We start from the raw sequence: 13,550 nt of genomic DNA on the forward strand, positions 1-13,550 counted from the left end.
CTCCGCCCCTTCCCGTTCTCTTGTGCCGGGTCCGCATGGCAGCAGGTACGCGCCCGGCGGCCCGACCGCGGTCCCGACCTGCCATGGCCCAGCGGAGGAAAAAGAAGGGGCTTCGGAAGCGCCGGGACGCGGCCTCCCACGCCCGCAGCAGCGACTCGGAGGACGGCGAGTTTGAGGTCCAGGCGGAAGATGACACCCGGGCGCAGAAGGTGGGAGCGCGCGGCTGGGACACACGTTGGAGCCCGACCCCCGGCTCCGTGGGTGCCCCGCGGCCGCAGTTCCCCCGGCTGAGGAGTGGGCACTTCCCAGGGTGGGGAGAGGCCGGCTGGCAGGGGATCGGGGGCAGGACCGCCGGTCTGACCCGGGTCCTGGCGGCCGGAGCCACCGCGTTCCGAAGGCTGGGGCCTGCGGGCCTTCCTGGTCGGCTCTTTGGTTGCCCGCTTCTCATTGGCTGCTTCCTCCTTAGGGGGCGGGCCCTAGTTCCCATTCGTCCAATGAAAAGTGCAGGTGCTGAAGCTCTGACTTGGAGAGTTTAGGGGGGTTCTTTTGAGAGGATGAATTAAGGGGAGGCCGAGGCCCGTAGATTGGGACAGCGATGCCCCCAAACCTCTGGGGAATTAATAGTAATAAATTAAACCTGGGTTTGTTGACCGCCTACTATGTGCCAGGCTCCGTGCTAAGAGCTTTACCAGCCTTATCATTTAATCATCACACCACCCTGTGAGCTATGTGTTGTCATCCCATTTGCCAGGGGAGGAAACTGAGGCCTAGATGGTAAAAGAACTTGACCAAAACCTCACAGTTTGTGAGCGGGAGAGCCGGGATTCAAACCCGGGACTGTCTGGTTTCAGAGCCTGTGCTGTTTCTACTACTGAATGCCAGCTGTATGCAAATGGGAAGGGAAGGCAGTAGCCCCTTATTTCCCACAGCACCGTGCCCAGCCGGTGCCTGGCACAGAATAGCTTTGGGTAAGTAGATGAGTGAGTGTTTATGTGAAGAGAGGCCTACCCTTCTCCAAGGCAGGCACCAGACTTTATCCCAGTTTCCCCAGCCTAGCTAAAGCCTGGCACACAGTAGGTGCTCTGTAAATGCGGAGAAACTGCTAAAGGTAATGAACAGGAGGTCAGAGTACTACATGCCAAAGAGGAGCCCATGTATGTGGTTCAGACTAGGGCTCTGCCCTGGCTCAGCCCTGTACAGGCTGTGGGATAGTGAAGAAGTTGCTTAACCTCTCTGAGCCACGTCTGCAGAAGACAGAGGTTTCCACTTGTGCAGAAGGCTGATGATTACATGTGCCTCACAGACCCGGAAAGGATTGAATGACATGTTTATATGCTCTGTCATGCAGTAGAATGCTGGGCCCTGGTGTGTTCCAGGACTTGGTTGTTATGTGCCTAGAACAGGGATTGGCAAACTTTTCCTCCAGGAACCACATGGTAAATATTTTAGGCTTTGTGGGGCCCTATAAGGTCACCGTCTTTTTTGTTGGATTTTTTGACAGTCTTTTAAAATGTATGTGACCACTCTTAGCTCACAGGCTATACTAGACAGGCTGCAGCCCTGCCTAGATGGTGCAGGGACCATAGAGGGCCACAGTGGGAGGAACACACTCCGATCCCCCCACTTGCTGTCTGTGTGATCTTGGGAGGGTCATGTCACCCCTCTGTGCCTCAGTTTCCTTCTGTGTAAGATGACAAAGTAATAGTACCCACTTCCCAGGGTTGTCGTAGGGTTAAGTGCGTTAACCTATGTGAATGCAGCAGCTCCTGGCTTCGGGTAAGAGCCGTGTGCACTCTAATCATTACAGTGAACTAGCGGTCCATACCTGTTATTTCTGAGAGGGAGGGGACAGCCCTGTAGTCTGAGAGGGCTCCCCGGAGGAGGCATCTGGGTTAGCTGTGCTGGGACTAAGGGGTCTTGGATGGGCAGAGAGGAGGCAGGCACAAGAGAGACCAGAGTTGGGTAAGGGTGATGGGTCAGAAAGCGGATTAAGGAGAGGAGGGCAGGACAGCTTGGAGAGGTCTAGTTGTGATTGCCTCTCTAGAGTTAATTTCCAGGGCTTGGAATGACAGGCCAGGACGATGATGATGATGATATCACCATCTCTGTGCTGGGCACTGTTCTGAGCTTCACACTTACCTGTTTAGTCTTCATAACACCCTGTGAGGCATATGCTCTCATCACCCGTTTCCCAGATGTGGGAACACAGGCTCCGGGAAGATTAAGTCCCTTGTGTGAGGTCTCCCAGCTGGCAAGTGACAGAGTTGGGACTGAAACCAGGCTGTGTGTCTGCAGAGCCCGCTCTCTGCCCTCTGCCCTGTCCTGGCCCGTCAAAGGGGAGCCCTGTAGCAGGGATGTCTCATGATCTGGCAGGGGAGTCATTGACTAGAATGGGGTGCAGACCAGCTGCAGGACAGCCCCCCTCCCTGCCCAGTGGTCTGATGGTACCTGGTGTGATGCTGCCTCTCTGCTCCTCCCTCCAGCTGGGACCTGGCCGACCCCTGCCCACCTTCCCCACCTCGGAATGCACCTCGGACGTGGAGCCGGACACGCGGGAGATGGTGCGAGCCCAGAACAAGAAGAAGAAGAAGTCGGGAGGCTTCCAGTCCATGGGTGGGTGCTCCAGGCATCTGGGGAAATTGGGGGTGGCGGGTAGCAGCAGGGGGTCACCACACCCTCTGAGCTCTGCTCTGGGCCCAGCACTGGTAGGCATTGGGCAAACTGAGGCAGCAGACACTGTCTCAGAGCCAGCCAGGGCCTCATGGGGGCAGCGGGCTTGACACAATGAGAGAACAGTTAGAGCAGGACTCGGGGCGATGCGGTGCAGGAACAGGCAAAGACATTGGGGATTTAGTGCCTGACAGTAGCATTTCAGAGCAGCGGGGAAAGATGCGATAGTCGTGTGCGTGGGGCTCCCTCCACCCCGGTCGTTCCCGTGTCTTTCCCAGGCTTGAGCTACCCGGTGTTCAAAGGCATCATGAAGAAAGGCTATAAGGTGCCAACGCCCATCCAGAGGAAGGTACGCGGTGGGCAGGGCTAGTGGGGTTGGGAGGAGGGGATGAGGGACTTGGGCTTCTCTCAGCCCCTTGATAGACACCCCTTGTCCCAGCTGCCACATCTACTGTCCCTCTTATTCTGAAGCCCCACAAGCTTGCCGGTTCCACAGGTCGGGGAGGTTGGGCCCAGCAGAGAGGAGACGCGGCCCTGTGCCTCTTTGCCATTTAAGGCTGTTCCCTGCTGAGGCTGCGCAGTGAGGAACAGTGGTCAGGGAGGGTAGAGTCTGGCTTCATCTGAAGAAGGATGTTCAAACCGTGGAAAGAGTTGGGGGTGGTGAGCTGCTCGTCCCTGGAGGTGTGCAAAGAGCGTTGTCAAAAATGGGATCAGGGCTGGGCGGCAGGCCCCTTCCCCCCACTGAGGTCCCCTAGTTCCACTCGAAGCTCCGCTCCGGTGCAGGAGCTGACCCCGCCCCGCCCCTCCCCATTCGTCTCCAGACCATCCCCGTGATCCTGGATGGCAAAGACATGGTGGCCATGGCCCGGACGGGCAGTGGCAAGACAGCCTGCTTCCTTATCCCCATGTTCGAGCGGCTCAAGACCCGCAGTGCTCAGTCGGGGGCCCGTGCCCTCATTCTCTCGCCCACCCGGGAGCTGGCCCTGCAGACCATGAAGTTCACCAAGGAGGTGTGTTGGGGTTGCAGAGGGGGGAGGGGGGAGGAGGGGGAGCGGTGGGGAGGGAAGGGAGAGGCAGGCTGAGTCACCTCCCCCTTACCCTCTCTCAATCTTTCTCTGTCTCTCCCCACAGCTGGGCAAGTTCACCGGCCTCAAGACTGCCCTGATCCTGGGTGGGGACAAGTAAGAACCCTCTTGCCCCTGGCCCCGGTCACCCACATCCCCATCCTTGTGCAAGCGCACCCCGTGCCTCCAGGGTATCAGAGTGTAGGTGCCTGTGTGGCTTATTAACAATAGCAAGTTCTTGGCACATTCTAAAAAATAAGACTGATGCTTGTGAAGAATTAGGGAAACATGCAGTAACATACGAGAAGGAATTTCCCACACGAGCACTGCGAAGGTTCTGGTGCTCCTGAAAGACAGCTGGTGGCATCCGGGTCACCCACCCGGTAGCTCAGATGTATGTTTTAATGTGCGCACGTGTGGGTTATTTAAAGCAGAATGTGCAAAAATCAAAGCATGTTTGTAATAGCTCAGATTTGCAAAATGTGTTTTTCCTGATGTGCTGGTACCATCCTTCTGAAGTGGCAGGCATCACACCTGTTTACAGGTGAGCACGCTGAGGCGGTGGTGGGCACAGAGCCGTGCAATGGTTTGGTAGTACCGCTCAGATGAGAACTCGGGTCCCCTGCTGTGCCCCCTCCCCCTTCCACAGGCCTCCCTCCCAGGGCAGCCCCCTCCTTGCTCTCAGTGTCACTGTCACCAGTCACTCAGTTCTGCGTGTTTTGCTGTCCAGGGCTCTTTGCCTACATTATAATGTATTATCTCTAGTTCGTTATTGTGAGCAGTGCCTCCCAGGCTAGGCCTGGCCCGGAATTCTGGCTCCTACAGGTGTCCCAGGGGACGACTAAGTTAGGGATGTGTGTGCTCAAAAGGTTTAAGAATAAGGACAGGGAGATCCCAGAAACTGGATTCGAGGTGCAGCTGGCAGTTCCAGGGGTAGTTGCTAGGAGGCTGTGGCTGAAAGGCAACTTTGTTGCCTCTGGAGATAGAGAGTGAGGTGGGTTCTGAGGCTGAGCCCACTCTTTGGGGAACTCTTTGTTGTGTGAGTCCTTTTGTATGTGTGAACCTGCATCTCTTGTCAGGGCAGGGCCTTTGCCTAGGACAGCGGTTCTCAACCTATGGGTCGTGACCCCTTTGGGGGTCGAACGACCCTTTCACAGGGGTCGCCTAAGACCATCAGAAAACACATATATAATTACATATTGTTTTTGTGATTAATCACGATGCTTTAATTATGTTCAATGTGTAACATGAAAATATATCCTGCGTATCAGATATTTACGTGACGGTTCATAACAGTAGCAACATTACAGTTAGGAAGTAGCAACGAAAATAATTTTACAGTTGGGGGTCACCACACCATGAGGAACTGTATTAAAGGGTCGCAGCATAGGAAGGTTGAGAACCACTGGCCTAGGATGTCAGCAGTAGCCTTTCCCCAGTGGCAAGTCTGGGGTCAGGGCGTGGGGCTCCCGGGTGTTTGGTGTGGGAAGGGACAGGGACTAGACAGAGACCTGTTCTATCGAGCTGACGCCTGCCCTTCTCCCTAGAATGGAAGACCAGTTTTCAGCCCTGCATGAAAACCCTGACATGTGAGTTTGCATTGGGGGTCATGCTCTGGGGTCCCTTCCCAGATGGCCAACGTGTGGGGAGTGAGAGGAGGGCTCTGCTGGTGGCCCTGGGTGACCTGGCCTGCACACCCCTTCCAGAATCATTGCCACCCCTGGCCGCCTGATGCATGTGGCTGTGGAGATGAACCTGAAGCTGCAGAGTGTGGAGTATGTGGTATTTGACGAGGCTGACAGGTAAGGCTGCAGGCACACCCCTCGCAGTGCCCAGGTTGGCCGCGGCTGGGAAATCGGAGGGAGGTGCGGTTGCTGGGAGGAAGGGCTCTGCCAGGAGAGACCTGTGTACCGGGATCACCGTTAGAAAAAGTAGCACAAAGTTAACACAGGCGGGATCAGGTCCCAGCTCCGTGAACTTGGACAAATCACTGAGGGTCTTGGGGGCCTGGGGGGGCCTCGCCTGCAGAGTGGGGATAAACTAGCATGTGCCTCCCAGAATGCCGTGAGGACTCGGGCGCCAATATTTGTAAAGTACTCAGAACGGTGCCTGACCCAGAGCGAGGGCTGCTGTCATTTATTTCAATGCGAATTTGTAGGAAACAGATCAGACCAGACCCAAGATTTCAAGGTCATTATTGCTTAGAATGAAGTTGTCAGACAGAGAAAAATCGAGGCAAAGACCGACCACATGGGAGAAGTGTGGTGGGGGTGAGGGTGGCTGGAGGTGGGAACTCACTGGAGGAAGCCCCTCTCCTGACCGTCCTGCCCCTGCCCCCTGCCCCCGCCCTCCGCCCTCCGCCCTCCGCCCTCCCAGGCTCTTTGAAATGGGGTTTGCAGAGCAGCTGCAGGAGATCATCAGCCGCCTCCCGGGGGGCCACCAGACGCTCCTGTTCTCGGCCACGCTGCCCAAGATGCTGGTGGAGTTCGCCCGGGCCGGTGAGTGAGCTGGGTGGGGGCCTGGGCCCGGGGCCTTGTCCTCCCGTGACCCAACCCCCCCCTCCCCTCTGCCCACCGCAGGCCTCACGGAGCCCGTGCTCATTCGGCTGGATGTGGACGCCAAACTCAACGAGCAGCTCAAGGTGAGGTCTGCCTGTGCCCCTGGCCAGGCCTCTGCAGGGCCCTGAGAGCCACACCCTCACGGCCCCTCTCCCGGCAGACCTCCTTCTTCCTGGTGCGGGAGGACACCAAGGCCGCCGTGCTCCTCCACCTGCTGCGCAGTGTGGTGCGGCCCCAGGACCAGACGGTGGTGTTTGTGGCCACGAAGCACCACGCGGAGTACCTCAGCGAGGTGAGCGGGCCTGGCTGGCTGAGGGAGACGCTCCTGGGCGCCTGCACCTTCATTAGCTCGGGCTGCAGTTCCGTGTGCAGACACCAGAGGGCAGCACCAGAGCGGGACACGGGCCTGGCCAGGGCTTCTGACTTTAATGAACTCCCCGGTACTCAGTTATCCACTCATGGCCAGTCCTGGCTCATCTGTTGCTACCCCCTCCACCCAGGTTATGTTGGAGTATTCTCCCAGCCGTGCTACCACTTTTGTATACATTTTCCCATGTGTTTCGTTTTTTAAAAATGAGGCGTGGCCTGCATGCAGTGAGCTATGTACAGGGCCCAATTCTATGTGAGCACCTGGATGAGTTTTTCCATATGACAGCATGGGGGTCCCGAGCCCCAAAGGCTGCTGGGGCCCCTCCCTTGGTCAGCCACACCTGGGGTCTGTTTTCTGGGACACACTTCACTGGGTTTCATTAACTTGCCATACATTTAACGGTGCTTCCTCCTTGCGTGCAGCTGCTGGGGTCTCTGATGAATGAGACTGAAAGAGTAATTCTCAAAGAGCAGTTAACACTCACGGTGCTTCCTGTGTCCAGGCCGAGTTCTCAGTGCTATGTTAACGCATTCAATCCTTCTGACAAAGCTACAGAGCAGGACCAATTCTCCCCATTCTATAGACGAGGAAAATGAAGGCACAACGAGGTTAGGTCACTTGCCCAAGGTCATGCAGCTCATTAGTGGGAGAGTCAGGATGAGGCTTACACCAGGCCATGGCATCCGCTGTGGCCCAGACTCCTCTCTCCTGCCAGCTCCTCACCTCTCTCCCTTCTCCCCTCCCGTCCTGGCTCCGAGCAGCTGCTGACGACCCAGCGGGTGAGCTGCGCCCACATCTACAGCGCCCTGGACCAGACGGCCCGCAAGATCAACCTGGCCAAGTTCACCCACGGCAAGTGCTCCACCCTCATCGTGACGGACCTGGCGGCCCGGGGCCTGGACATCCCGCTGCTGGACAACGTCATCAACTTCAGCTTCCCGGCCAAGGGCAAGCTCTTCCTGCACCGCGTGGGTGAGGAGCGGCGGGCGCTGAGCCCGGTGGGAGCTGAGGGCGCAGGGCGCGACTCCCGCCCTCCCGGTGGGGAACCCGGCCCAGGGGTCTGACCTATAAGTGAGGACCTGGTGGGGGTGGGCCGGCACGGTTCTCATGGGTGCCTCACGGCTCCAAGGGGGCGATTCTCCACTCTCTGGACTCTGTCCTGAGCGCCCCTGTCTTTTCTATTGTGTTCCTTGGTGACGTGGCCCCTCAGCCCCCTCCTCCCCGAAGTCCTCTCAGTAACGCTGCCCTGGGAGCTCCTCTCTGGGGACCTGTGCCCCCTCAGGGTTGGGCAGGTGGGAGTTGTGCTAAAGCTTGACCACCTCCTCCGCAGGTCGTGTGGCCCGGGCTGGTCGAAGTGGCACGGCCTACTCCTTGGTGGCCCCAGATGAGGTCCCCTACCTGCTGGACCTGCACCTGTTCCTGGGCCGCGCCCTCACCCTCGCCCGCCCCCACGAGGAGCCCTCAGGTGAGTGGAGGCCGGGGCGGGGCTGAGGTCCTCCGTGGAATTCTTCACGTGGGCGGCAAACTCATTAGTCAACAGAGCCAAATATCAACCGTACGATTGAAATTTCTTCTGAGAGCCAAATTTTGTAAACTTAAACTATATAGGTAGGTACATTGTTCTTAACTTAATTAGGGTACTCCTAAGGCTTAAGAAGAGCCACACTCAAGGGGCCAAAGAGCCGCATGTGGCTCGCGAGCCGCCGTTTGCCGACCACGGGTTTAAGGAATAACGACAAAATTCTGTACGCGTTTAGACAGATGCAGCCGTCATGGGCCTAACCATGTAGCACGCCGGCAGCCACGGGGTGATTCTGTGATTCGGGGCCAGTGTGGGAGGCCGGGCCCTGGGCAGGTGGCCGGCGGCAGGCCGATGACCGGGCTCCGTGTGCGGTGGCAGGTGCGGTCGGTGTGGACGGCGTGCTGGGCCGGGTGCCACAGAGCGTGGTGGACGACGAGGACTGCGGCCTGCGGAACACCCTGGAGGCGTCGCTGGAGCTGCGGGGCCTGGGCCGCGTGGCCGACAACGCCCAGCAGCAGTACGTGCGCTCGCGGCCGGCGCCCTCGCCAGAGTCCATCAAGCGGGCCAAGGAGCTGGACCTCGCGGGGCTGGGCCTGCACCCCCTCTTCAGTGAGTCCCCATGCAGGGCAGGGCAGGGGTGGTGGGCAGGCCCTGCAGAGCCGGCCCTGGCCTCATGCCTCCCTCCCCGCCAGGCTCGCGCTTCCAGGAGGACGAGCTGCAGCGGCTGAGGCTGGTGGACAGCATCAAGCAGTACCGCTCGCGGGCAGTGAGTGAGGGCCAGGGGGCCCCCAGCAGGGATTCCATTTGAGCTCAAAGCTTCTGAAACTGTATCTCTAGCCCTGTTGGCATCTCTAGAGATGCCCCTGGTTCTGGAACCATTCCCGTGTGGCACCCATTCCCTTCCACTTACTGATGGGCAGCCTGAGGCTCACAGGAGTGACTTGCAGGAGGCCTGAGGAGCTGGCTTCCCATTGCCTTTCATCTCTTGACGCCCTCTGAGCACCCTATTTGGTACCTAGGGGACAAGCCTGCCAGCCAACCAGCCTCAGGGAAAAGGATTTGAGTGTCACGGTTGAGAGCACTGGTTTCAGAGCCAGCTGGGTCTGGGCTGAAATCCCAGCTGTGTGACCTTGGGCTGGTTACTTGCCCTCTCTGGGCTCCCTTTCTGGTTGTGAAAGGCAGAGAATGAGAGAGCCCTCCCGGAAGGGTTGGAAGGACTTGGGGAGGAATGCCATAGGGAGCCCACCAGGCTGGTGAGGGAGGAGTTGGGGGGAGGAGAGGCCAGTGGGTGAAGGACTAGGGTGTCATCTCCACAGACCATCTTTGAGATCAACGCCTCCAGCCGGGACCTGAGCAGCCAGGTGATGCGGGCCAAGCGGCAGAAGGACTGCAAGGCCATCGCCAGCTTCCAGCAGGGGCGGCAGGAGCGGCAGGAGGGCCTGGCTGGCACAGCCCGGAGCTGCCCAGCGCGGCAGGCGGAGCAGCCTGGGAAGGAGGAGGAAGAGGCAGCAGGAGAGAGCGTGGAGGTACACACCCCACCCGGGGATCTGGGGTCTGGGCTGGGTCAGAAGCTGGGCCTTAGTGCCAGAGGCAGGGCTGGGGGACCCCAGAGGTGTCCTGTTCACCTGGTGGGCAGGGTCCTGGGCCTGCTCATGCTCCCCTCTTACATTTGATTTGGATGGGGGTTCAGTTGCCAAAACATAACAGCTGAGAACCCCGGACTCGTCCCTAACACAGAGAGGGCCAGGCCCAGAGAGGGGCAGGGCCTGGCCTGGTCACACAGCCAGGAGATTAAGCTGGGATGGAACACAGGTCCCTCCTTGGTTGGCACCTCAGCCCCCCAGCCCCCATCTGTCCTGACCCTGCTGGTGCTTAAGGTGGGGCGAGCTGCACGTGCAGAGGAGGAAATGGCAACCCCAAGCCGGACTGGTGTTGGGGGGCAGGTGGGCTCCCAGGGGCTGCAGGTGTGACTGGGCCTTGGTCTGCCAGGACGTCTTCACAGAGGTCGTGGGCCGGAAGCGGCAGCAGCCAGGGCCTGAGCGGGGAGCCAAGAGGCGGAAGGAGGAGGCCCGGCAGCGCGACCAGGATTTCTACGTCCCCTATCGGCCCAAGGACTTCGACAGTGAACGGGGGTGAGCAGCCAGCCGGAGGGGGTGTGTGGTGTATACATGTGTGGATGTGTGTGGTCTATATATGTGCATGTGTGTGTGTGGTGGTGTGTGTGTATGCACGGTGTATATATGTGTGTGTTGTGTATATTTGTATGTACGCGCACATGTGTGGTGTATATGTGTGCGTGTGGTGTATGTGTGGCGTACATGTGTGTGGTGTATGTGTGTATACATGTGTGTGGGTGTGGCGTGCGCGCATGGTGCATATATGTGTGCATGTGTGTGGTGTATATGTGCGTGCGCGTGTGTGGTGCATGTGTGTGTGCACGATGTATATATGTGTGTGGTGTGTATATTTGCATGTATGTGCACATGTGTGGTGTATATATGTGTGTGGTGTATGTGTGTGTGTACTTGTGTGTTGTATATGCGTATGTACATGTGTGTGATGTATATATGTGCGTGTGTGGCAGGTGGGGCCTGATGGGCCCCCATCAACCTTGTTGTGTCTCCCCACCGCCCTCTGCAGCCTGAGCGTTGGTGGGGACGGGGGCGCCTTTGAGCAGCAGGTGGCTGGCGCTGTCCTGGACCTGATGGGGGACGAGGCCCAGAACCTGACCAGGGGCCGGCAGCAGCTCAAGTGGTGAGTGAGCTCGCCAGTGCAGCCCTTCCATGCCCGCCTGTCTGCCACGTGGGCCCTACCCACTGGCATGTGACCCCCAGCCTGTCCTGACTCCCCTTTGATCCCTAGAGCAGGAAATATGCCACCCCATCCCCTCATTGATCCTGCACAACACGAATTACAATCTGTGACCCCCTCCTCCGGTCCCCATGTCATCACACAATAAGGATGATGAACCCTACCCCACCCCCATTCAGCGCCTAAAAATGGCAGAGTAGCGGTTGGGAACCCAGTCCCTGACCGAGGCCCCCCCAGTTTCCAGTGACCCCCACACACACTGCCTTTGAGACCTAGGCTACTAGGGAAAGGTGAGGAGGAGCTGGGGACAGGCCTTTATTGAGCACCTACTGCATGCCCGATATGGCCATGCTGCTTTTCTACAATCCTCCAACACCCCAGTGAGAGGGTCAGGGGAGGGAGGCCGCCCCAGGCCCCCTCCGTCCACAACAGCCCACCAACCTTCTCTGCTGCAGGGACCGGAAGAAGAAGCGGTTTGTGGGACAGTCCGGACAGGAGGACAAGAAGAAGATCAAGACAGAAAGTGGTCGCTACATCAGCAGCTCCTACAAGCGAGACCTGTATCCTGAGGGGCGGGGCTGAGTGGCACCTCCTGTAGGCGGGGCCTGTTTATGCTGGGGGGGGGGCGGGGCTGAGTGGCACCTCCTATAGGCGGGGCCTGTTTATGCTGGGGGGCGGGGCTGAGCGGCACCTCCTGTAGGCGGGGCCTGTTTATGCTGGGGGGGCGGGGCTGAGCGGCACCTCCTATAGGCGGGGCCTGTTTATGCTGGGGGGGCGGGGCTGAGTGGCTTCTCCTGTAGGCGGGGCCTGTCTAGGCTGGGGGGCGGGGCTGAGTGGCACCTCCTGTAGGCGGGGCCTGTCTGCTGGGGGGGCGGGGCCTTCTCCCAGCCCAGGGGTTTCCTGGGCTTCAGGATCCGCCAGCCGCCTCCTTAACACGTTTCCCAGCTACCAGAAGTGGAAGCAGAAACAGAAGATCGACGACCGCGACTCGGAGGAGGAGGGGCCATCGGACCGGCGAGGCCCAGAGCGAAGAGGCTGGAAGCGGGGCCGAGGCCAAGGTAGGACGCACTGCCACACGCACGTTGGCAAGTGGTATGCTTGGTCACCTGGGAACTTGGTCCTCCGCTCCCTCCGAGCCCCTCAGCTGACAGGCTAAGGGGGTTTTTAATGCTCTGTCCGCCAGAGCCTGTGCTACATGATGGCACGTGGCCAGCTGCCCTGCGTGCCAGGGCCTCAGGCCGCCCCTCGGGGCTTTGCTGTGCTCTGAAGGGAGGGGACGAGCCTGTCCCGTCCCCCCAAGCTTGCGGTCAGAGGGCTCTGCTTGTCGTGTGGAGACAGGCTCTGCAAGACACTCGCCACGCAGGGCCTGGGTGTGAAGACAGAATGCCCACCTTGCCGGCAGGGACTGGCCCTGGGCTACCCAGCTGCCTGCCACCCTCCTGGGAACGGGAGCGTGGCACTATGTCCTGGGCCCTCAGTCACTGCTGGGTCCCCAGGGCCTGGCACAGAGGAGGCGCTCAGTCAGGCTTTGGTGACGTGTTAATAATCCTAACAGTTACACCCAGGAGGCCCTTCCTCTGGGCAAGGCCTTGTTCTGAGCATTGTACACATTAAATCATTGACTCATGAGGACCCATGAGGAGGAAGGTGCTATTATTCATAATTCACCGAGGCCGAGACAGAGGCACAGAGAAGTGACTTGCCCAGGTCTAAGAGGCCACAGCTGGGATTTGAACCCCAGAAGTCCTGGCTTGAGGTTCCAGACCTATACCGTAGACTACTGTAGCCTTGTTAAGCACCTACTATGTGCCAGAGGCTGGGGCCACAGCAGTGAACACACATGGGTGTGGGGGCAGGGGAGCAGTCCGGAGGCTTCTGGGAGGAGGAGACATGGGGAATCAACCCAAAGGCTGAGCTCCCTGGATCCTTGTCTTGGCAGGTGCCTCCCAGCCGCGCACCTCAGGCCCCCCCGCCGGCCGCGTGCGCTCAGAGCTCAAGACCAAGCAGCAGATCCTGAAGCAGAGGCGCCAAGCCCAGAAGATGCGCTTCCTGCAGCGCGGGGGCCTCAAGCAGCTCTCTGCCCGCAACCGGCGCCACGCCCGGGAGCTGCAGCAGGGCGCCTTCGGCCGGGGCGCGCACTCCAAGAAGGGCAAGATGAGGAAGAGGATGTAAAGAAGATGGCCCGGCCCCGGCTCCTCCCGGCTCCAAGTGTGAACACCAGCACATGCTCCTGCGTGCTGCTATGTGCCTGGCCCCGTGCAGGGCGTTGGGGAGCTCCCTGCAGAGCCACCGCCCATGAGGAGTGCTGCAGGCCCCAGGGCAGCAGCTGCCTCTGCTGACACAGGGACGTGTGTGCAAGGTCTTGAAGGGTGCATAGGAGTTTGCGCCCTGAATTGGCGACTCGGCTCCTGCTGCTTCTGTGTGCTCTGGGTTCAGAGGTGGTGGTCACACAGGTCTGAGCTGTGAGTGCCCAAGGCCCAGTGATGTATTTTTAAGGTAATAAACCTTTCTTGAGCACCTCTGGTGGGCCAGGAGTGCCGTCCACTCTAGGAGTT

General features: G+C 59.1%; 1 protein-coding gene across 1 annotated transcript; it reads left to right on the plus strand.

Moving 5' to 3' along the window:
* Positions 1 to 2: 2 nt before the first annotated feature.
* DDX54 (DEAD-box helicase 54) lies at positions 3 to 13,514 on the plus strand. Its single transcript, XM_059676662.1, has 20 exons — positions 3 to 209; positions 2,484 to 2,613; positions 2,949 to 3,019; positions 3,492 to 3,680; positions 3,802 to 3,851; positions 5,282 to 5,323; positions 5,441 to 5,536; positions 6,111 to 6,232; positions 6,314 to 6,375; positions 6,453 to 6,584; positions 7,424 to 7,634; positions 7,993 to 8,127; positions 8,563 to 8,793; positions 8,877 to 8,950; positions 9,501 to 9,710; positions 10,174 to 10,316; positions 10,825 to 10,938; positions 11,451 to 11,555; positions 11,941 to 12,053; positions 12,935 to 13,514. The coding sequence occupies exons 1-20, from the start codon at positions 36 to 38 to the stop codon at positions 13,165 to 13,167; spliced, it is 2,637 nt and encodes an 878-aa protein (XP_059532645.1). The 5' UTR covers positions 3 to 35; the 3' UTR covers positions 13,168 to 13,514.
* Positions 13,515 to 13,550: the final 36 nt, after the last annotated feature.

This window comes from Myotis daubentonii, chromosome 19 (assembly GCF_963259705.1).
Source record: "Myotis daubentonii chromosome 19, mMyoDau2.1, whole genome shotgun sequence".
Taxonomy (NCBI): domain Eukaryota; kingdom Metazoa; phylum Chordata; class Mammalia; order Chiroptera; family Vespertilionidae; genus Myotis; species Myotis daubentonii.